The following is a 22,944-nucleotide window of genomic DNA, read 5'->3' as shown; positions in this document are numbered from 1 at the left end:
TTTATTTATTTATTTATTGTTTATTATAATTAACCAGATATAACTCCTGCCTGTTTTTCCTCATGTAAACCTGAGGCTCCATACATCCCTCCTATTGAATCCTCAAGACCAACCCTGTGCGGTAGGTGAAGTTTGGAGAAATTAGAATCATGTAATTGGGAGAGCCCACAAGGGTAATCGAACCCAAACTCCTGCTATGCAAGAAGACACCATCAAAGCACTCCTAACAGATGGCCATCCAGCCTCTGTTTAAAAACCTCCAAAAGAGGAGACTCCACTACCCTCCTAGGCAGCATATACCACATGCATCATCACTCACTTTCACTTTCCTTGAATCAAAAAATGAGGACTGGACTTGTTTCTTGCAGAACAATTTAGGTGCCTATATCCTGGATCCTCTTTTTTATATAAAAAAATAAAAAATGAAAGCTTGTAGTCTTGGCCAGGCGATGATCCAAATGGGAACTGGGTGGCATGCCTATAATCTTGGCAAAACAAAACCAGGGGTATGGCAGTCCCGTGCTGATCCCGTGCTGCATCTCTCCTAGAGACATGAGTGCAAACTGGTTTAAATTACTTTAAATTGGGGTTTCAATTCAATTCTTTTTTATAGTTGATGTTACTTTATGTTTTAATTGTATTCTCCTTTTATTTAATATTACTGAAAGTCACCTCCTCTTCTCTTTTAGGAAGAATGTTGGAATACATATCCAGCAAACAAACATTACAAAGTCTGTGCAAAGCATTTATGAGCTGTGGCCCTTTCCACATGTTTGACGCAGTGTGTGCAGTTCAACAGGTACAACTTTCATCACTGGATCTCCGTGCCCCCAAAGGTGTATCTGTATTCAAGCTGAGCAGTTAGAGATGAGCTGGGTAATGGAATTGGAAAGTCCAGCCAGATGTTTGAGCTGGGAAATGTACTGAACACACCAGAACCAGGAACTTTTTTTCACTGCTCAAGCAAAATCCTGCTCCAAAAAGGAAGTAAAGCTTACCTCTACCATTATATAGAGTGAAGTGGCACCTCAGGTAGAAAAGTAATGAGAAGTAAGCAAATGGCTTGTCATTTAATTTGATATTACATGCTTTTCTGCCAAAGAGTTGAAAGACAGTTGTGGGATTTTCTACTTCATGTGCCAAAGGATTTGGCTGGTTTTTAGATACTATATACTTTGACTTGGGTGTGAAGGTGGAGGTACAATTTTTCACTCCACCTCGGCCAACTAAAGGTCTTGAGAAGGGCTGGAAAGAAAGTCCCTTACAGCCACACTGTTAGAAGGCCCAAAGGTTAACATGGATGAATGATGCCCCTTCAAAGCCTGGCAATAAGTCACTGCCAAGAAAATGTTACAGGTTGTAGTTTTTCTGATATCTCAACACATGGAGCAGCTGTGGGCAAATTTGAAGTGCTCAGCTCTATATGCAACAGAGCCTCTGTCAGGAAAAAATGGTTCAGTGCCATTATCATTCTTGGAGATAGAACAAGAGACAAGTGCTTCAGATCTGTCTAGTCTCCACAGTGCTGCCTGAAAAAGAATATGTGTTTTGAACTTTATAAGGATCAACAATTCTATTAGGCCTGGCAATCTCTAATTGAGAGGCAAACACATTGGAAGGAAAGCAGTCTAATCATTCAAATCTTGAACAAAATTGACCAAATGAACCTGCAGTATAGTTCATTACACAGAGAGAGAGAGAAAGAGAGAGAGAGAGACTTTACATCAGATAAGCACTCAGAGCATTAAAAGAAAATAAACTGTGAACTGCTTTTGCAAAAACCTCATTAATGTACAGAATCTGTGAAGCTAATCAACTCCTAGAAGCAGACTCATTTGGGGATTTTTTTTTTTTTTTACATTAACCAATTTGCTCAACTGCAGATACTGTTCAGAAAGGCCCTTCTCCCCTTTTTTCCACACAGAATGTGTATTTGATTTTGCCAAGATTATAAAACATCTATCTTTGCCCCTGTCACCCTAGGAAATGATGCACATGTTTCTCCTTAAAGATATATCACCATCCCATGATAAATAAGCTACAAGTGGTAACACAGCTTTAATATATTGGTCTTGTCTTTCATTCATGAGAAGGAACACAAGCGATTGGTGCAAAATGGGAACTAGTTGTTGTTTTGGAATGATATGTCAGCCATTCTTTGGTAAGAAAAGAAAGCTGTATTTCCTGTTTTCATATCTAACCATCCTGCAAAATATATCTATTGATTTATTTGCTACATTTTATCCTGCTTTTTAGGCCATTATTCTCCCACAAAGTAGGTCACATGAACAAGGAAGGAGGGAAGGGAAGGGAAGGGAAGGGAGGCTGGCTGGCTGGCTGGATCAGATAGCATGGTTAGGCTTACAAAATAAAATAACAAGACACAAAGGAATGAGAATGGAGGGGAAATGAGGGCAGCATCTGCACTGCAGAAATCATCAGTACTATGGGATCCTGGGGTTGGTACTTTTGCTAGATATTTAGCCTTCTCTGTCAGAGAGCTCTAGTGTAACAGCAAACTACAAATCCCATAGGATGGAGCTACGACAGTTAAAGCAACTGCATCATTTTCTACAGTGCAGATGCATCTGATGAGGAGGGAACCGGTTTTCAAACAAGGCAGTATGTTGTAAATAGACATTAAACTGCAGACGTTTTTTCCCCAGCTGGTGGTCTTCCCTGGATACTAGTTAATAGCTTCCTTGGCCAATGGATGCAGCCCAAATGCTCTTCCTCCTGCAACTCCAGATGTTCCTTCTGGATAGGAGGGAGAAAGAAGCATGCAAAACCATGCAGGTGCTACTTCTTTTGGGACTGGATGAGGCTGCTCTCTCCCTTGTATTGATATTATTCCTAGGAGGCAGAGAACATCCAGCTAGTGGTCCAAGGTTCCCAAACTGAGGGCACAAACTCCATATGACAATTGGTTGCAAAATATATGCCGGTGTGTGACATACAGTTGCCTTCAGGAGCAGCTCAAGGCATTTTCCAGCCTGAGCCTGTGCTGCTTCCTCCAGCCTCCATCACTACCAAATGTCTTGTCTTATACAAAATCACCCTTAATCCATAGCACTCCAGGTAATAATGGATAACAAAGAATGCTTTGTGAAGCACAAATACAAGGTATTTTTTTGTACTGCACAGGAATAGATGCAGAAAATTGCCTTGTTGGAGTGGTTATTCCTCAAAGAAAACAGTACTGTACCTATATGACGAAACAGGTCCAAATGGTTTCACTCATAAAAATGATCCAAATGGAAAAAAGGGAACAATGAGAGGACACAGTAGGAGTGCTAAAGAATGACGTGTAAATATAAAAGCTTTATGAATGCAGTAATTCAAAAAGGCAATTAGAAAATTCTTAGATCTGTACAACAATCAAAACTGCTTATCTTTTTTTCAAAATCCAAATATTTCAGGAGCCTGAAAAGATTTGTTGAAAGGGAATAACAACATCCTGTATAAATTCTTTGGACTTGTGTTTCCGTGTTCATTAAAGAATACATTCCCACTTAGGTGCTTCTGAGATGTCCACTTGCTGATTCAAAGGCAGTTTTAGATAGATGATATAACAAATGAGCAAAAGTGGTGGCCATTTCAATATGTATCTTGCTCATCCCATCCTTTTAATCATGACCAAAAAGTATTAGATAATGGCTTAAAGTCTCAACAAGCAAAGCACTATTAGAAGGCTTTGAAGCATCAGTGAGAGTTAACAATAGCTTTCCCCAAAAAAGTTATTAGTTACAGAATTATGTTTGGCTTATTACAAACATCACATTGTGCAACATTTGTGTAACTTTTTTAAAAAAATACTGAATTAAAAAAAACTCATAAAAGAGCTAGGCACAGAAATAAAGAAATGGTTCCATGTATGGAAGAGAGTATTTCTTGCCATTTAGCAAATTAATATTTTCTCAGGCTAAATAAGAATCACTGCCTATAATTATGCAGTACACCTGTTGATGTCAATGTTTGCCAGCATTTCCATGGAAACTAGACACAAAATTTTGCCATCTCTTGTCTTCTCTCTCTCTCATACACACACACATATACATACATGTGTGTACATATTATATCTCCATGTCTTTGCAGATACATACAGAGATTGCGCTAAACCCAATGTTATATAAAGGAAAGTAGTTAAACATAAGCTATTATATGAAAAGTATGGTACCAATGAGTTCTCTCTTTCTCTCTCTCTCTAGCTTGAGCATGAATTTGGTTAGTGTTAATTTAAAAATCTATTTAGATACATACATAAATTTATATGGGAGCAGGGAAAGTTTTTCAACCCGAGAGAAGTTTCCTTCTGAGGGCAGTGTGTTAGAGATGGGAACACCTTAAAAACAATGATAACAACATCTGAGTGCATCAAAGCTCTCAAGCTGGCAGGGAGATCCTGTATTCATTCACTCTCATGTGCAGACACATCCATTCTTAATCATCCTCACAACATTAGGAAAAACAACCACACACATGCATTCATTTTCACACATAAAAATTATAAGCACAGGTTCAAACAGACACAGCACACAATTAATCTTATCCACAGATGTATTCATACATAGAAAGAGGAATCTCTTCACATAACACACACACACACAGACAGACACTTATAAAAAAGCCTTTCATTCAAACCACCAGTGTATCCCCCCCGCCAAGTCTAAATGGTGACGTCTTGATTTGATGGGAGGGAGATGTAGAGCATGATTAGCTGCTCTCTAATTAGATATTTAATTAGATTAGATAATCACTCCTATATAGGAACTGAATTCGGAAAAATCCTCTATTTGACGTCATTTAATTTTTTTTCCAAGTTGCTGCACTGCAAGCAAGTAATAATGGCAGCAGGCTGTATTGGCTCTGTATAGGCCTTTCCATGGGCCAGAAGTTTCCTAGCTATGCTTTATATAATTAATATTAGCTTTCAAAGGCTACAAATGTAAAGTATTTTCAGAAGCTGCACCATATCCCCATGATTTTAATAGCTTAGGTTGCAATCCTATACTAATCTTGGAAAATGAACATTTCCTATATATACCGGTACCTATGAAAGTCTATGAAAGCTCCTGCTGCCAACTTCTTTCTTTCAGTTAGTCTCAAAGCTGCTACAAGATCTCTCTATATACTGATTGTAAGACTAACATGGCTATATCTTTGAACTGTATACTTAAAGAGTATGTTGAGTGGGGAGCACACAGAATTTATTTCTCAGTAAGAACACATTGAGTTGTGCTATTACTGTATTGTACTGAAACTTAATTCAGTACAAACAAAACTCTAAATACAAATCTTGTGGCTTTATTTGTTATAGAAAGCATTATGAATTTAGATAATTGTAACCATCAGTGTAGTGTAGTGGTTTGAGTGTTGGACTAGAACACTGTGAGACCAGGGTTCGAATCCCACTCAACCATAGAAACCTACTGGGTGTCCTTGGGCAAGTGACACTCTCTCAGTCTCGGAGGAAGGCAAAATCAAACCCCCTCTGCCAAGAAAACCTTATTATGTGTTTGCCTTGGAGTCGCCGTAAGTCAGAAATTATTTTAAGGCACACAGCAACCACAAACAACAACCATCATGGAATATGGACAAAACTTCCTGTACTGGGGCTATCTGTTCCAGGCGTACACATTTGTGATAATTCTAAGGACATTCACAGAATGTTTCTGAATCATATTCAGAAAGCCAAGCTAGACTGCAAATCAATAATCCTCCAGAGAAGCAAACTTCATGTCTTCTAAATACTAGGTATTAACATCAAAAGCAGTACAGCTGCATCCAGCCAGCATACCACAATAACATCATATTTCTCCAGAATGAAATGAAATATCTACTATTCCTCCTCAGAAGATATGATACAAGGAAACAAGGGAACTATCCATTATGAACTGCAGGGGAAGCACAGATGTTCAGCTTAGGCATTTTTTAATTAATTATTTGGCCATATTCAGATCAAAGTTCGAATTCATTCTCTGCCACTATGCTTCCACTTCAAGGTCTGTGACAGAGTGGATGCTTTGGATGTTGGGGATTCCCAGTTCAATACTAACACAATTCATTTAAATGATTACTGTCTTCCCTCCATATCCATGATTTGTTTATTGACAGATTCAACCATCTATGGCTTTAAAATATTTCACTATGCCATTGTATTTAATTAGATTTGAACATCCATGGATTTGGTCCTGAAACCAAACCCCAGCTTAAATGTTTTGTCTGTGAACCATCTTGGATCCCTCCAGGAAGAAAGGTGGCAAATAATAATAATAAAAATACCAAAGACCCACTGTATATAGCAGGCGATGGTAAAGGGCCATTGGAAAGTCACTGCCATTCACAGTAGGAACACTTTTTTTTTAAAGTGACACATAGAAATTCACAAAGGAGAGCTAAGTATCAAAGTAAACATTCGTGATGGATAGTTAGTCTGAGCTGGAAGAAGACAGCTAATTATGGCCTAAACAGCTTTCTGGAAAAGGTCCCACATATTGGGAATGAAAACATCCACCTAGAAGCCTTTAATATGTCACGAAGGATTTCTTCCTGCATTTTGCAAGAAAAACCATGCCTTTTGAAAAACAATTCAGGAAGTTGAACCAACAGTGATGAGTCACCAGATTTTTTTCAGTGCTGTTGCATTTTACCCCCAGAAGAGTAACATCAACAAAACCTGTGTAAATGTCAAAGTTTCACCAAAATACTCCACTTACACAGAACCTAGCATATAAAAATATTGCTACATTTTCTTTTACTGATGTCTGATGATGGGAGCATGGGATGGGGGAATTACCTCATCTCACAGCTCAGACCCTGGGCTGCCAATATTGTTACTGTGGATTATGGTTTTGGATGACAACCAGGCCATGTGCAGATGTTCAATGTGTGTGTATCTCCACATGTTCCTTTGAAGATCTGGCAGAGCCTATATATATATATAAATCCCATAAGCACAGGCTTTGTCTGTGTGCTTGGGAATTCAGTCTATGTTTTATATCTATTGTTAGGAGAAAAAGGGAACAGCAACAAATCTTTCCTTGCCCAAAGGCTCATTCTCCCTAAAAATTAATGTAGTCTGATCCTAAACTCATTTGTTTCAAAAGTAAGTCACAAATTTCATACCAAACGTCCAAGTGGGCTTACGCATGATATAATTAATCTTTCTCCAAGTATGGGATCCAAAACAGCTAAATCACAAGATTCATATTAATTGAAGAGGAGTTCTTAACTTGTTGTGCATGGACCTCTTTAAGGCTGCAAAGCGCCTGTGAATTAGATAAAAAAGAAGATTTCCCCTTCCTTCATTTCTCCCCTTTAAAACATTTTCTTGATCTAGCAAATCTTTTCTTGGAGAGAGGTTTACAGTTTTTATAAGATTTTTCAAAGGAGCTGTGACCTCCTTAAATATATATTAAAATGGTATTAAAATGGAGTTTGTCATGCAATAGGTTTGAGAGAAGGTTTTCAGGGATTGTGAATCAGTAAGCAGAAGGCAGTAAGGACATTTAGATACCTAATATTTTGCATCCTACTGGGTACCACAATGAGATGTTTCTGTGCTTCAGTCTCCCACTGCATTCTGTCACAGGAAGGAACTCCTTCCTTCAGAGCTTGGTAGTTCAGTAAGCTTCCCTACTCTTTAGGGGTCATTCAGATATTATTACTTTTTAGCAGAACCCTGTGAATAACCTCACTCACACATTCACGGTTTGTTATTCACACTATAGAACCACATCTCTACACGTCTCTGGGAGCTTGATTGTTCACACGTGCCAGCACTTGAAGAAACATGGAGACGACAAAACGAATGTATTCAAAACATGTTCAAGGCATGCAGAGTTTAATCCCGGGTTGATTCATATCAGTTATTCACATGGTCAATGATGCAAATCTTTAAAAAAAAAAGTCAGAAAAAAACTTGCATCGATTATCTAGGGTTAAGTGGGTTTTTTAGAGACCCCCAAAAAACATAATCAGGTTTTAAGTTTAAATGGGTCACATGCATTTAGGATGCATGTGAACAACAGAGATTCATCCCGGATTATTATCACAGTGTGAATAACCTCTTAGTCAAATACTGCCAGGAGAGAGATTTCCCTTTCCCCCTGCCTGCATTCTAACTGCTGCATTCCCACACTTCTCTGATCAATTTCTTTTGAAAACTGCCTTCCTTGCATTGGATTTTTTCTTCCTATCACTCCTGTACCAAGACTCACAGGTATGATTAGAATTTTTAAACCAGTTAGTGGCTTAGTAGTTCTTTCCAGTATGCCATTGCTACTATTGTCCATAAGTGAACCAAGGATTCACTTTATCACCATGGTGCTGTGTATCAGGTTGTTGATCTTGTGCACAAAGCCCTGTCCAAAATGCTTCTAGCACATTCTAGGACTTTCTACGAAAGTTAAAGCAACAACAACAATTAAACAATTCTATTGAAGGTACAAAGTTAAAACAGTTTAAAAGCCATCTTTTAAATCATCATCATCATCAATCATCGTCATCTCAAAGCACAGAATACACATTAAAAGATCCTTCTGTCACATGTGTTTAAGAACCAAAGGCCTGTATAAGTAGAAAGGTCTCTGAAGATGCCAGCCACAGATGCTGGTGAAATGTCAGGAATAAACTCTTCCAGAACATGGCCACATAGCTTGAAAAACCCACAAAAAACTATGGATGCCAGCCATGGAAGCTTTCAACTTCACAAAAAGGCCATTGTCTGCTGTTGGAAAGAGAGCAGAGGGGATCAATCTAACCTTCTGTAGAAGTGAATTCCACAACCTAGCAGCACCCATTGAAAAGTGTCTCCTCCAAGCCCTCTCAAAACATGCCTGAACCCTATACATCAAATAGGTTCAGCATCTTGAATAACAATTTAAAGTTGAGATTAAAACTGGAGTAGATTCACCACCCCTCAGACATCTGAGCTACCTTCCTCCCCAATTTACAATACAAAGCCAATGAAGTCACCTTGACAGTAATGTTTCAGGTAGGTCATTGTGTAGGCCAACCTTGTAATAAAGACTCATTGCTGGAAAAAAAAACTCACATTTATTTGTCCAGCTAGAAATCACCAGGGAGCCACACTCATCTCCAAGTTATTCTCCCAATGTCCACTCCTTGATTTCCAGAGCAATCTGCTTGACTGTACAAAATACAGGGCAAATGTATAGGAGGGACAAAAGTAGAGTCTATGAAGCAGATGTAACAGCTTTAGATCCTTGGAGTCCTGCTGGGTTTTTGCAGCACTAGAGAATGTGTAGCATGTTGTGAGATAGATTATTGCATTAGCTTCACTGCCTGGATAGACCCAGGATATAACTTTCTTAAGGCGCCAGTCAGTATGCAGCCCATATGCAACCTGAGCTTCTTGTCCCACATCATTTCAAGAATGGGAAAATCCTGTTCTTGAAAAGCTGTGAGAGAAGCCTGGGTTGCATACAGGCTGTATACTGCCCAGCGATACGCAAATGTGATAAGATCCGCCTTAAGAAAGTTACATCTCAGATCTATCTTGGCAGTGAAGCTAATGCAATAATCTCCATAGACAGTATATCTCCTACTGTTCTTACATCATTAAAATGTAACAATGTATCAATATTTTAGTCACACACTAAACAGCAAAGCAATATTGCCAACAAAACCTTATTGCTAGAATGTGTTCTGATCCTGCTGCTCCTTTCTGTTTCATTATATATTTGAATTCCTGTCTTCTTTCATCAAGCCAAACAAATGAAATTGAAAGGATTGTATCCACTCTACAGCTGGCAAAAAAGTACAAGAGTGTGGCTCCACTATCACAAGTACAAATACTAGCAGAATCACTTACACAACTAATACAAGCAACATGAAGGGTGCATCTACACCGTAGAAATACAGTGGACCCTGAGGTTTGGTTCCAGGACTCCGTGTGGATAACAAAATCAGTGGATACTCAATCCTCATTAAATATAATGGCATAGTAAAATGGTGTTCCTTATATAAAATGACAAAAACAAGGTTCACTTTTTGGAATTTATATATTTTTTGAATATTTTTAAACTTTAGATGGTTGAATCCATGGATAATGAGGGTCAACTATATGCAGTTTGACACCACTTTGACTGCCAAAGTCCTACAGAATCCTAGGATTTGTACTATTATGAGGTACCAACATGTTTTTGCAAAGTTCTCATAAAATTACAGATTCCAAGATTCCATAAAATGGAGCTACAGCTCTTAAAGTGGTATCAAACTGCATTATTTCTACAGTATCACCCTAAGCCAAAACCGTTGCCATGAATTGTGCAATAGCTTGTAATATAGCTTGTGGGACTGGGATCAGAGTATTGGATTTGACACTTGAGCAAATGAAAATGAGCATTGTGTTACTAGAATGACACCACTGGGGGCAAACCATAGATCTTACCACCACAGAACATAAGAAGAATTCATCTAATTGGCAGTTAAAATGCATGAAACCACTAAAAAATATAAGACAAAGAATGAAATAGTGTTCACTGCTTTCCACTAGTGAGCAATGGAGAAAGGGAGAGAGCCTTACTTTTGGAAGAGAAGCTCTGGAGCCTGAACTCTGAGTGGTCATGGTCAAGACTGTAGTGATGCCCAAGGCAACTCTGGCTGGAGCAGCATCCATGTTGATCCAGAAAGAAACCCAGGACAAAATGACGATCAGCAGGCTAGGAATGTACATCTGGATTAAATAATATCCCATCTGACGCTCCAAATGAAACTTTACTTCAATGCATGTAAATTTTCCTAGAACATGAAATTGCTTTTATAAATCACTTTTTGTACATTTTAATCTTATTTTATTATGAGCATAAATTAACTGCCTTAGGCACATGGATTTTGAAATGTCTGATATTATTCATTCATTTCAGGACTGTTCTTTCACCAAGCCCTTGAAAATACTGCACAAATTCTTATTTTGGCTCACATCTGCACTAGTGACCACTGTATTGTGAATGAAGACTTTTATATCACTTGACACATAACTGACTATAACATAGTTTTTCCATTTGTCTTCTTGGACAGAATTTAATACTGCAAGCAGGATCAGAGAGACGTATATTTGTTTTTCAGCTTTTTATTTTTTAAAAATGGTTTTAAAAATGATAAACACATTTTATTCCCAAAGATCAGGGCATTTGATGTCATGTTTACAGTGTGATGGTTTTAGTGTGATGCTATCACAGAAACAAGTACTTTAAAAAAATTGAACAAGGGCTTGTGTCCTTGGCCATCAGAACTAGTGGTGTAGCCAAAGTTTCTAATTCTGGAGCTGGTTTGGGGATGAAGCAGCCCTCCCTCCCCCCAGACACACACACACACTGCCTCCCTCCCTCCTCCTCTCAGCCCTTTCTGTCTCTTTTCCTTTGCAAAACTCATCCTCTCCAACCAGAGGGAGGGGATTGGCGCTCTCTTTCTCTCTCGCAACTCTGTCACAGGGTTTTCTTGACAGGTTTATTCAGATGGGGTTTGTCATTGCCATTTTCTTAGGAGGCTGAGAGAGTGTGACTTACACCAGGTCACCCAGTGGGATTCGATCCCTGCCTTTTAAAGTCATAGTCCAATGCTCAAACCAAGTACAAGGTTGCTTTAGACTGATTCTGAATTGGTGAACAGCCTAAATAACGTGAAATAAAGGGTAATGAATGCACAAATAAAGTGAATTGCCTAAATAATGTGAAATAAAGGCTAATGAATGAACAAATAATTTGAAATGAGGCAAAACCACGGGAACCAGAGGCAAGCCCTGCCAGAAGTGTAAAAAGATCACGGTCCGATACTGCTGTCTCTGCACATGTGCAGGGATGCTAATTCGAATTCTAGACTATGAATGGTACATACGCATATGATAATTTCTTTTTCATTCACACTACTTTGGCTTTGGGATGGGCGCTGTGTTCTTCTGTGCATTTGATAACCATCTGCGTAATAGCGTTCATTTTCAAATTGGCCCTACTTTCTTTTCTTTCGAAATTGAGAGACATTCCTCCTGTGTGATAACGTCCTAAGAGACTAGGGGTTCTCACTCCTTTGGTCAGGAATAATATCTGAAATACTATTTCACCCCACAGGTTTGGCATTTTTAGAATGTTTCCCACATAACTTGTGAAGTCTGGCTACAATGGAGTGTGAAAATAGGTGGTCACTGATTTAAATGTCTACTGCAGTCATTTAAAAAACTACTAGATCTAATTTTGCACCAATTATTTTGTCTCCTCATAGTCATCAGCAAATCTGGTTTGTTCCCCAACCTGGCTAGACTGTGGTGAGGAGCTGAAATTTATTTTCCTCCTAATTTCCTAGATTTAGCATAGGTGCTATTGGTCATTCTGCTGCAATCAGGAAGCACTCGGGGGACACTGGCTTTTTTTAAAAAGGCCTCTGGGGTTTTGTTTTTGTTTTTTTCAAAATGGGAGATGATTGTCCTGAAGGCTTTGGGGAGATGTAAACAAATTTAAGCTCCACAAATCTTGACGAGTAGGTAGGGGGCACAGGGAGTCTTGTAGCCTATCTCTGCTCTAACCCAGTTCTTAATGCTTGCCTTTATTTCAGATTGTATGGCAAACTGGTAGAGTAAGACGTCATGTGTCTGATGGAGCTGAACCAAAAGCTTCTGCCATAATAAATTTATAGATCTTTAAGGAACCACATAAATGCTGTGGGAAATTTATGTATTCTGGCCACAGTCCAGTACCACATCAGACACTCTTAAACCTCTCATTTTAACTGAGTTTCAGTTCATCCAGCTCTGTCATAGATTGAAGCCTTTGTGAGTATGAATTGCCAACCCTCTAAAATGAATACTCTAAAAATCACAATACTGGGCTGGTTTATTCCCTGAAGGTGACCCTGACAATCCTTCAGTAGAGGATAAGTATATAGGTATGACCAATTTATTTAGGCTAACACAGAAAATGTGATTTAACACCAAAGTCTAAATGAAAAACATACAATGAACAAGAGTTTGTATTTATGTTTCTTCTACAAAGATGTAACAAAGCCTGGAAACGTTACTTTGGGGACCTACAACTCTTGAAATTCCCAGTTCTGGCTGGGGCGTTCTGGGAATTGTCATTTAAAAGCTCTAACAGCTGCCAAGCTTGAACAGCTGCTATTTTGCATTTCTCAAAATGTCCGAGATATGGTTGTGTTCCAGGACATTGTGGGAAATTCAGGATGATGGCTTTGAACCACTCAGTGTGGGGTGACTAAGGCAATGTCACTAGAGCAGTGGGTCTATTCCATGTGATTGGGCAGGCTATAAATAAATCATTTATTATTATTATTAGTAGTAGTAGTAGTAGTAGTAGTACACTGTGATTGGGTGGGCTATAAATGAATCATTTATTATTATTAGTAGTAGTAGTAGTAGTAGTAGTAGTAGTGCGCTGGCAACTAACTAAACACCAGTATTGAAACTGCCTCTGTCTTAGTCCTCAGACTACAGCTTGGGGAGGCATGTGATAGAATGTTACCTCTAATAGGGAAAAGTGCTCACAAACAATGAGGTTCTACAAGCCACTGGTGGATTTCAACAGTTTATCCTTAGGGCCATGACCTTTTGTAACACAGAACTGTACACACCAGGTTTCATACAAGCTACCCAAAGTTTGGAAAAGTTATATCTTGAGCTACCATTCCAAGATTCCCCCAGCCAGCATGGTTATTGGTGGATATTGAGAATGGCAATGCAAAAACAGACTGTTTTCAAGTTTTGTCTCTCACACAGCCTACGCTATTCCTATTATTATTACTAGTGGTAATTGTTAATTTAAAGAATAAACACATGCTCACCAGTGTTGTAGTGTTTTGTGCAATAACCAAGTTCTTTCTCTTCCTTCAAAATAAACTGTGGTAGAGTCAAGCCTTCTGCTACTTGCACTGGAGCATCACTCATCCACTCAAATATCAGGTCATTCATTGTGTAGCCAACTAGAATAAACAAATCATATTTGATTAGATTATAATGGAGTGGTATGCATACTGTGGCCAAGAAAGAGAAATCATGACAGTAAAAGCTTTCTTTGCTATGAATGGGAGAATGTTAATGGCAGAGACATTAAATTAACTCACAAACAGTGCTATAATCATTACTTTTGTCACAATGAATTACATGATACCAATGAATGTACATTTCCAATATAAATGTGGGAAATTTGTCATGATAACTATATAGATACTCATCTTCAGTGCAAGTCCAAGACATTCTACTGCCTAAAGTTGATCATTAATTCTTCAAACCAACCATGTCTTTTTAAGAGACATAGCTGTGATAGGGGCTGTCCATATAGGCCCTAAGGGGCAGCATGTAGCCACCTCTTCTTCAGCCAAATCAGGACCATGGCAACCTCATGTCATGGCCCCGATCCAGCCTTCTGAGGTCACAAAAAGGAGCTGCAAAAAGCAGCTCCTTTTTGTGCCCTCAAAAGGGTGCTATAGCTGTGGTGGTGCGGCTATGTGGCACCCCTTAAGTGCTGCATCATCTGGATGCAATGCTGGAGGCAGGCCATGGTGCCATGCACCATCTGGAGCAGTGTGCATTGTCAGGGTGCCCTGGAGGGGGGGGGGCAAGTGAGACATGCATCATCAAGACACTGCACCCTGATTCTGCCCCCAGGCTGGCCTTTCTGGCCTGTCTGGATAGCCCCTCCATCTGTAATATGAATACACAAAGGGATCTCTTAGCACCTTTGAGACTAAGTATATGAAAGAAGCTGTAGCATAAGCTTTTGTAGGCTTGGTCAACTTCCTCAGGTGCATGGAATGAACAGATGTATCTGAGGAAATAGGCCAAATCTACAGAAGCTTATGCTACAACTTCTTTCACACATTTAGTCTCAAAGGTGCTACTAAGAATGCTCTCATTCTTTTTAGTTCATAAGCAGAAAATCCTGCAGGAACTCCCCTTCCTCTTGCCAGTGTGCATCTGTACATATATGCCCTCAAGTTGCCTGCTGACTGGAAATCATAGAATCATAGAGTTGGAAGAGAACTCAATGGCCGTCAAGTCCAACCCCCTGCCATGCAGGAATACACAGTCAAAGGACTCAAAACAGATGGCCATCCAGCCTCTGTTTAAAACCTCCAAAGGAGGAGACTTCACCACTTTCTGAGGCAGCATATTCTACTATCAAACAGCTCTTACTGTCAGGACGTTCTTCCTAATGTTGAGGTAGAATCTCTTTTCCTGTAGTTTGAATTCATTGCTCCAGGTCCTATTCTCTGGAGCAGCAGAAAATAAACTTGCTCTATCCTCAGTATGACATCTTTTCAAATAACTAAACAGAGCTATTATACCACCTCTTAACCTGCTCTTCTCCAGCTAAACATACTCAGCTACCTAAGTCACTCCTCACAGGGCATGGTTTCCAGACCCTTCAACATTTTGGTTGCTCTTCTCTGGACATGCTCCAGCTTGTCAAAATCCTTTTTGAAGTGTGGTGCCACAGTATTCCAGGTGAGGCCTGACCAAAGCACAACAGAGTGGCACTATTACGTCCCTTGATCTGACACTATGCTTCCATTGATGCAGCCTAGAATCACACTGTTTTTTTAGCTGCTGTATCACACTGTTGACTCATGTTTAACTTGTGGTCTACTAGGACTCCTAGATCCCTTTCATATGTAGTCTTGTTAAGTCAGGTGTCTCCCATTCTATATCTATGCATTTCACTTTCTCTGCCTTAATGCCTTACATTTCTGCCTGTTGAAATTCATTTTGTTAGTTTTGGCCTAGCTTTTGAATTTCTTAAGGTCATTTTGAATTTTGATTCTGTTCTCAGAGGTATATGCTATCCCTCCTAATTTGGCATCATCAGAAAATATGATTAGCCAGCTTGATAAGCAGACTAAGGAGTTTATCTCATTAACAAATAAGCTGGTTTGCCTTTTCCGGCTCCTGAAAATAATTTCAGGAGTAACTTATTCCTATTCTTTAACTGAGGTCCTGGACAGACCAGCAAAAATCACTGGCCTGTGAGCAGGGTCAGGGCTGAGCATCCCCATGCTCAACACCCTAATGCCAACACCAGGGTGCCCTTTTGGCAAGCGCCAGTCCACATGGCATGTGCCATGATGACACACCTCTGGCGCTGCATCCAAACGGCACAGTGCCAAAGAGGCATCACACCACGCGGCGCGGCTTTGGTGCCCCTTCGAGGGCACAAAAAGAAGCTGGATTTTCTGGCTCCTTTTTGTGCTCTACGGAAGTCGGTTCAGTGCCGTGGCATGCAGTTGCCACAGCACCAATCCGGCCAGTAAAGGGGTGGCTGCAGTGCAGACTGCCCCAAAAGGGCAGTCTGTATACCCCTTAAGTCTTCTTTGGTTCAGTTCTTTAGGTGTAAAGTTTGAGGATGCTGTAAGAGATCTAGGAAGAGAACCCCTAAATGAGAGGGATAATATCAGGGCACGAGCAGTGGTATATACTCCAGCTATCCCAATTTGGCAGAGACTGTCATAATTAATCCTCTGCCTTCCCACTTTTTCAGATACTTTTAAAAAGTTCCAGTTTCCCTCTGCTCCTCCTATTCTCTCCCCCCCCCCCCCCCCAAATCCTGGTCTTTTTCAGTTGCTGCAAAGTGAGTTCAAAGTTCAAAAGCAATTTGTACTCAATCAACTCAGCAATGAAGAGAAGACAGGAAGGGGCAGAGTGTTGCTCTTTTCAGTAGGCTTAGGCAAAAGCAACTGCTGCAGCTTCACCAATCTGTGTGTTATTCCTCATCCATAATTTATGCAATTTTGACCACATTCTGATGTTGCCTGGCCATGTGGTTTGAGAGATTAATGCAATGGATTTTATTCCCATGCTAGGCATGGGATGTAAACTCACAGGGATGGATTCTATCACACAGCTCTGTCCCCAGGCAGTACTCATCCTATACCCAACCCAAGGGGTTTTAGAATTTTAACTGTATCCTCTTTTATTGTTGTAATCCGCTTGGATTCCAAGTGATTAAGCGGAATATAATAATAATAATAATAATAATTATTATTATTATTATTATTATTATTATTAACCCGGGCTTCTCCTGGACCTCTTAAAGAACAGGATTTCCCAACAACTCGATAACAACTTAAATCTTGAAGCAAAGCGCAAGAGAATCGTTTTATCAGAAAGGGAAGACTTCTTTATCATCATCAATATACTACTATTACTTTCTGCTGCTACTACCAGGTGAAATGGAAGGTTTCTATCCAGTGCTAACAGCCCCTTCAGTGAAGGGATTTTCTTCATGACTTGACCAAAAGGGGAAACATTTAAACTCCCTCCAGGGCCAAAGAGGTATCTGAGACCATGGTCACATGGACCAGAATATTCTGAGAAAAGCCTAGAGTATTCTAACCCCAAATTCCCCCCTCCCCTGTTACCAGGGCACTCTGAAGTGATGCTGGGTGGGTGTTCACATGTGGTCTAAATGAATTAAGCAAGTATGTCTCTACATACTGAGAAAGGGTAATGTAGAACTTGAAATATTCATCCCACTCTAGATAATATTCTCTGAAGATCAAGCATGAGAACAGCTAGTTCTGGAGTTTGAAAATATCTCTGATGTTGAGGCTAGTTAAAATGTGAGAGGAAGGAGTTAAACCCCATTAAATTAGTTCTTTTTATATGTGTAAAAAGGAAGAAATAGTAACCACTAGAATAGGCTTGCTGTATCAGCAGTTAAGGCACAGATCTTGCATGGCAGCAGCACAAAATGTCACAAACCATGACTTTATGGTAGTAAAAAAAGGCTTATTAAATGTTAGCATCTCAAATGGTCACAATGTTCAGGGCTGGTTTATAGTTTTTTTAAAAAAAATAAAGAGATGAAGAAACAGCATCTGATTACTTACAGCTTTCTAGTTGCATTGTACAAGTTTGTACATCCATGGGGAAATTCTTCAGATCCATGGGACAGGATAAGGTTAATGTTAGCCTAAAGGGGAGTATAAAGATATTTATGTATTAGTAAGGATTGAATTATAGACAAAATAATTTTTAAACCATTGTTAAATGGGGAAAAAAAATCAAAGCCTGTTCACTTCTGATAATGAAACAATGAAAGATCAGTATGATAGATATTGCTTACTTTAAACATTGTGGATTTTGAATAGATAATACAAGTGTCACTGAACACTGTAAAACAATTACACTCATCCCTCCATATTTGCAGCTTTGATATTTGTGGATTTGATTATTCACAGATTTGATTAATATGTTCTCTCTAGGAATATCTAGGTCCTCCATTGCAACTCTATGGTCAACTTTAACTAAAAGTTGCACAGAAAGACAGAGAGAATATTCTACTAGGCATTTGTAGCTCCTCGAGTGCAGTTCTATGGTCAGTGTCTGTTGGACGTTGACCACAGAGTTGCACTGGAGGACCTAGAGATTCCTGGAAAGGTGTCATCTCAGGTAAAAACATGGTGTTTTGTTATTTGCAGTTTTTCCTTATTCATGGGGGTCTTGTGCCCCTAACCCTAGCGAATATGGAGGGACAAGTGTACATATTTTCAAATGATGAGTCTCCTTTATTCAGATTTCTGAAATCCAAAATACTCCAAAATCCAAAATTGTCCACTTGAGTGGCTGAGATGACACCTTCACTTTCTCATGGTTCACAAACTTTGGGGGAGATAAAGATGGGGAGAAAGGGATGATGAGACGCCGCCCCTTTTTGCCCCTGATGGAGGCTGCAGCAACCAAATGGCATGGCCTCCAGGAGCCCTAAACAGAACCCGCTCCCGGCAAGTTCTTCTTAGGGTGCATGCTCAGTGCCATTGGCACTCTCACACACGCTGATGATATCCACACAGTGCAGAGTCATTTGGACACTGCGCCACTCGTACATCATCATGGCGGCCCCGTGTGAATGGGGGCAAACCATTATGGCACGGTAGGGCTCAGGAGTGTGCGGACGCCCCACTCTCCCAAGCCCTAAAATGGGCCCCAGACTGGCGCTTTGCACCAGTCTGTACTGAGCCTTTGTTTGATCACAAAATCATTACAAAAGATTATGTATGAAATTACAGTGCACCCGTGTTATACGCGGATGCGCTTTACGCGGTCTTGAGCATACGCGCTCAAGCCGTGGGGAGCATGCGGGTGTAAGGGGCGGCGTGTCCCATTCAGATACCACATCTGTTGTGGTATTAGCCTTGTGACTGCAAAGAAAAAGCTTTCCATATCAGAACATACAGTGCGCCTGTGCCATACGTGGGCGTGCCATACGCGGCCTTGAGCATACGTGCTCAAGCCACGGTGCACGTGCGGGGCGGAAGGGGCGGCGCATCCCATTCAATTGAATGGGTGCCCGTGCCGCCGCGCACGAGCCCCATTGTTTCCAATGGGGCTCGAGCATAGGCGGAATTTGCCTTATGCGGAGGGATCCAGAACGGATCCCCCGCGTAAGGTGAGGACGGACTGTACCAGATATTTTAAATTAATATAAATTAAACCTAACAGCACAATTTGATTAATGGTTACTCATTTGTTTCATGGTGCTTGCTCCCAGGGAAGTGTGCATTGAGAATAAACCCCACTCAGTACATTGGACTGGAGTCAGATAAAATTAGTTGAACCTAGGTCATCTTGACTCCTGCTGATTGAATGGAAAAAAGCTTGACTACCTTTATCTGGAGCCAGCCCATCAGGACTTATTTCTAATATGTAGGCAATGGACTGAACTGTGCAGTGCACACTAAATGAAGGCATCAACATTTTAGATCAGATAAATTCTGCGGGATTTTTTTTATTCATGTGGAATGGTAACATTGTATTTAATTGATATTAAGAACCACATACTATGCTTCTCCATTTATCTGAAGATGAGTTTGACATGGCGGCTTTTGATAACATTGATCATGGTGTCTTATTAGACCGGCTCTGTCAGATGAGAGTAAGAGGCACTTTTTTACAGTGGTTGTGTGCCTAACTGCAAGGTTTTTTCCAGAGAGTGGCACTGCGTGATGTCTGCTGACCCCCATGGTCATTGTGCTGTTGGGTCCAAGAGGGTTCAGTTTTGTCTCCCTTTCTGTTTCAGCATCTATATGAGGCTACTGAGAGAGGTTATTAAGAGTTTGGGGGTTGGATGCCATCTGTATGCTGATAACACTCAGCTCTACTTCTCCTTGTCACTGGAGTTGTCTGGGGTTGTGGAGCTGCTGGAGTAGTGCCCCAGGGCTGAAATGGGCTGGATGAGGGTGAATAAACTGATACTGAATCCCAATAAGATGGTGACTCTGTGGATTGGTGGAATAGGGTAGGCTACCTGCCCTAGATGGGGTTGCATTCTCCCTGAAGGAGCAGTTGCATAGTCTGGGAGTATTCCTAGATCTGGAGGTCAGATAGACTGTACTTGGAGCCATTTCAACTGGTCTGCCAGCTACAGTCTTTCCCGTACAGGTATAACTTTGCCACGGTAGTCCATGCATTAGTAATTTCCCAATTAAACTACTGCAATGAAGTCTACATGGGGCTGACCTTGAAGAAGATTCAGAAACTGTAGCTAGTGCAAAATGCAGCCATTAGACTGCTTATTGGAAGGCCTGATAAGTACCGCCATTGGAATCATTTAGGTGCCAACCCTTTAGCCCAAACTGTATCTAGGCTGCACATATTGTATTATTATATTATTCAGAATTGTTTTTAACTGGTTTTAAATTGTCTGTTTTTAAAGTGAGAATATATTTAACATATTTTAACCTTTTAAAACTTTTGTAATTATTGTTGTAAGTAGGTTTTACTGTAGGCTGCCATGAGATCTTTGAATAAATGGCAGGATACAAATATAAACAGTGAATCAATCTCTTGTAATGTAAAAAGATAGTGTAAACATTTCATTTTTTCTACATTCAATAGTGAGCTTTCTGGCTTTGTGAATAAAAACACACTCTTATACGTACAAGAATGACCTGCTTTAAGGATAATTCCTGCCCATCTTAACAGACCTTGCTTTTTGCTGCAATCTTACACATACTACTCTAGGAGTTAATCACACTGAACTCAATATAACAGCACCAGATTGTTCTGTTAATTCCTTCTCCTTTCCCCATTTTTGGAGTATACATTCTGTTTCATTCAAAGTGAAAACCTCATTTAGACATTTTTGCAATGATAATCTACAAAATAGTGATCCTCCATGGCAAGAATGATATCTGTTTAGTTCATCTTATGGCAACCCTATAAATGAGAGACCTCCAAGTCAGTCTGTCATCACCAGCACTGCTCAGGTCTTGCAGACTCAAGGCTGTGGCATCATAGGGTTTTCATAGTAAAAGACTTTCAAAAGCCATGGCTTTTTCTGCACAGTACTAACAAGTGTTATCTATGATGCCACTGCCATTGTCTCTGAAAGATCCTCTATCAGTGTCACACACACACACACACCCCACACACACTACTGCTGCTGCTCAGTAGCTGTTTGGCTCATTTAGTCCGGCTCCTCAGCAAAAGTCTGTCTGACATGGGAGGCCCTACCAGCAACATTGCTACCATCAACATAGTCTCTTGTCTTACAAAAGCATGCAGCTCCACCACTGCAAAAATGTAGTGCTGTAGTAGGATACCTTTCCATAGGCATAGGCAAAGTTTATTTTGACAGATCTGTAGTAGATTAGCAAGTGTTTCTATTTCCTAGTTGTCTAACAATAGGTAGAACACATGTTTTTTGAGGTGGGGGATTGGGAAAAACACCATTATGGATTTTGAGATGAAAGGATTGGTGAATTTGGTTCTGGTACGTATTTGATATACCTGAGTAGAAGTGTTTAATTTCTTAATTTTTATGCATATCCATCTACTCTATTTTGTCCCTGGATCCAAATGATGAATCTCAGAGTTCTAGTGACATAACGACAACAGGATAGCTCCAGCAGGCTTGACATCTGCCCACTCTCATGTCAGGGAGATGAAATTCAGGCCTCTGGAGCCCTGGCATTCACAACCCTACCCTTCTCAATTCAAATGCATGGAGGAAAGTTCAGCAGCCTGTAGCCTCCAAGGAACAAATTTTTATCTGACACATAAATCCACTCAGATCAGTTCTGCATGAAAGGAAACATTCACACATTTATGATAAGGATCCCAAAGTATTAATGAAGCTGTATGATTGAGGAATTCATAGGCATTTTCAATCTCATTTCCCCATGGATTGTTCTTTTTAGCAGCTTCCTTGTAGTGTTTTTTTTTTTTTTTTTTTTTTTTTTTTTTGCTTCTTAACACTGCAGAGTCCCTTCTGCTAAAAGAGACTGTTCATATTTCACTAACTTTCCCGCATCTTTTCAATAGTTCCCTTCTAAACAAATGCCACCACAGGTAGGGTAAGCTATAAAAAACAGAGGAAGATGAAGTGAAATTGAATCTGTGAGTTCTGTGTGATGACTTAAGCCATTGATTTTCCTAGCCACAAGATGAAATGGGTATAACAGAACTGAGCAGCTTTGTGCTGAAGAAATGGATAACATGCCAGTTAAGACAAGTAAAGCCTTTGATGTGTGGAAAATAGAAACACACAGTTTGTAAGCATCTGGAAGTATAGATAGAAAGATGACAACAGAGAACCTATCCTTCCATTTGGTCCAGAAACTCTCAAAGTTTAAATCAAATTCAGTGAGCTAATAAAAAGACCAATAAAAGCATTACTGATGTGGAAAAATGGTCACACTTTTTAGAATTTAGATTTTTTTTATATGCAAGAGAGCATATATAGAGGCTGATATGGAGCTGCTTGGATGGTACCCCAAATGCTTCCCTATTTTCCATACATCTCAGTATGTTTATTCCTAATCTTCTTCCAACTGCTTTCATGGGAACTGGATTGCTGGCATGTGAGACCTGTCATTTGATAAGGGAGATCCCTTTTTGCTGCATCTGAGGTTCATTCACTGTAGTGAGAATTCTACTTTATCGAACTTCAACAGGTTAGGTATTTCTTATGCCCA

General features: G+C 40.0%; 1 protein-coding gene across 5 annotated transcripts in view; it reads right to left on the bottom strand.

The window, feature by feature from the left end:
- GLRA2 (glycine receptor alpha 2) overlaps positions 1-22,944 on the bottom strand; it is a 190,327-nt gene that overhangs the window by 91,954 nt on the left and 75,429 nt on the right. For all 5 annotated transcript variants that reach the window (XM_089511644.1, XM_089511645.1, XM_089511643.1 and 2 more), the window contains 3 exons: positions 17,857-17,939; positions 13,813-13,950; positions 10,550-10,764 (listed from right to left, as the gene is read on the bottom strand). In XM_089511644.1, coding sequence (XP_089367770.1) covers positions 10,550-10,764; positions 13,813-13,950; positions 17,857-17,939 — 436 coding nt within the window. The remainder of the gene's footprint in view (positions 1-10,549; positions 10,765-13,812; positions 13,951-17,856; positions 17,940-22,944) is intronic.

This window comes from Sceloporus occidentalis, unplaced genomic scaffold, assembly GCF_023333645.1.
Source record: "Sceloporus occidentalis isolate IW3139 unplaced genomic scaffold, rSceOcc1.0.p SCAF_2, whole genome shotgun sequence".
In the NCBI taxonomy this organism is placed as follows: Eukaryota; Metazoa; Chordata; class Lepidosauria; order Squamata; family Phrynosomatidae; genus Sceloporus; species Sceloporus occidentalis.
This window is presented reverse-complemented; position numbering and strand designations above follow the sequence as displayed.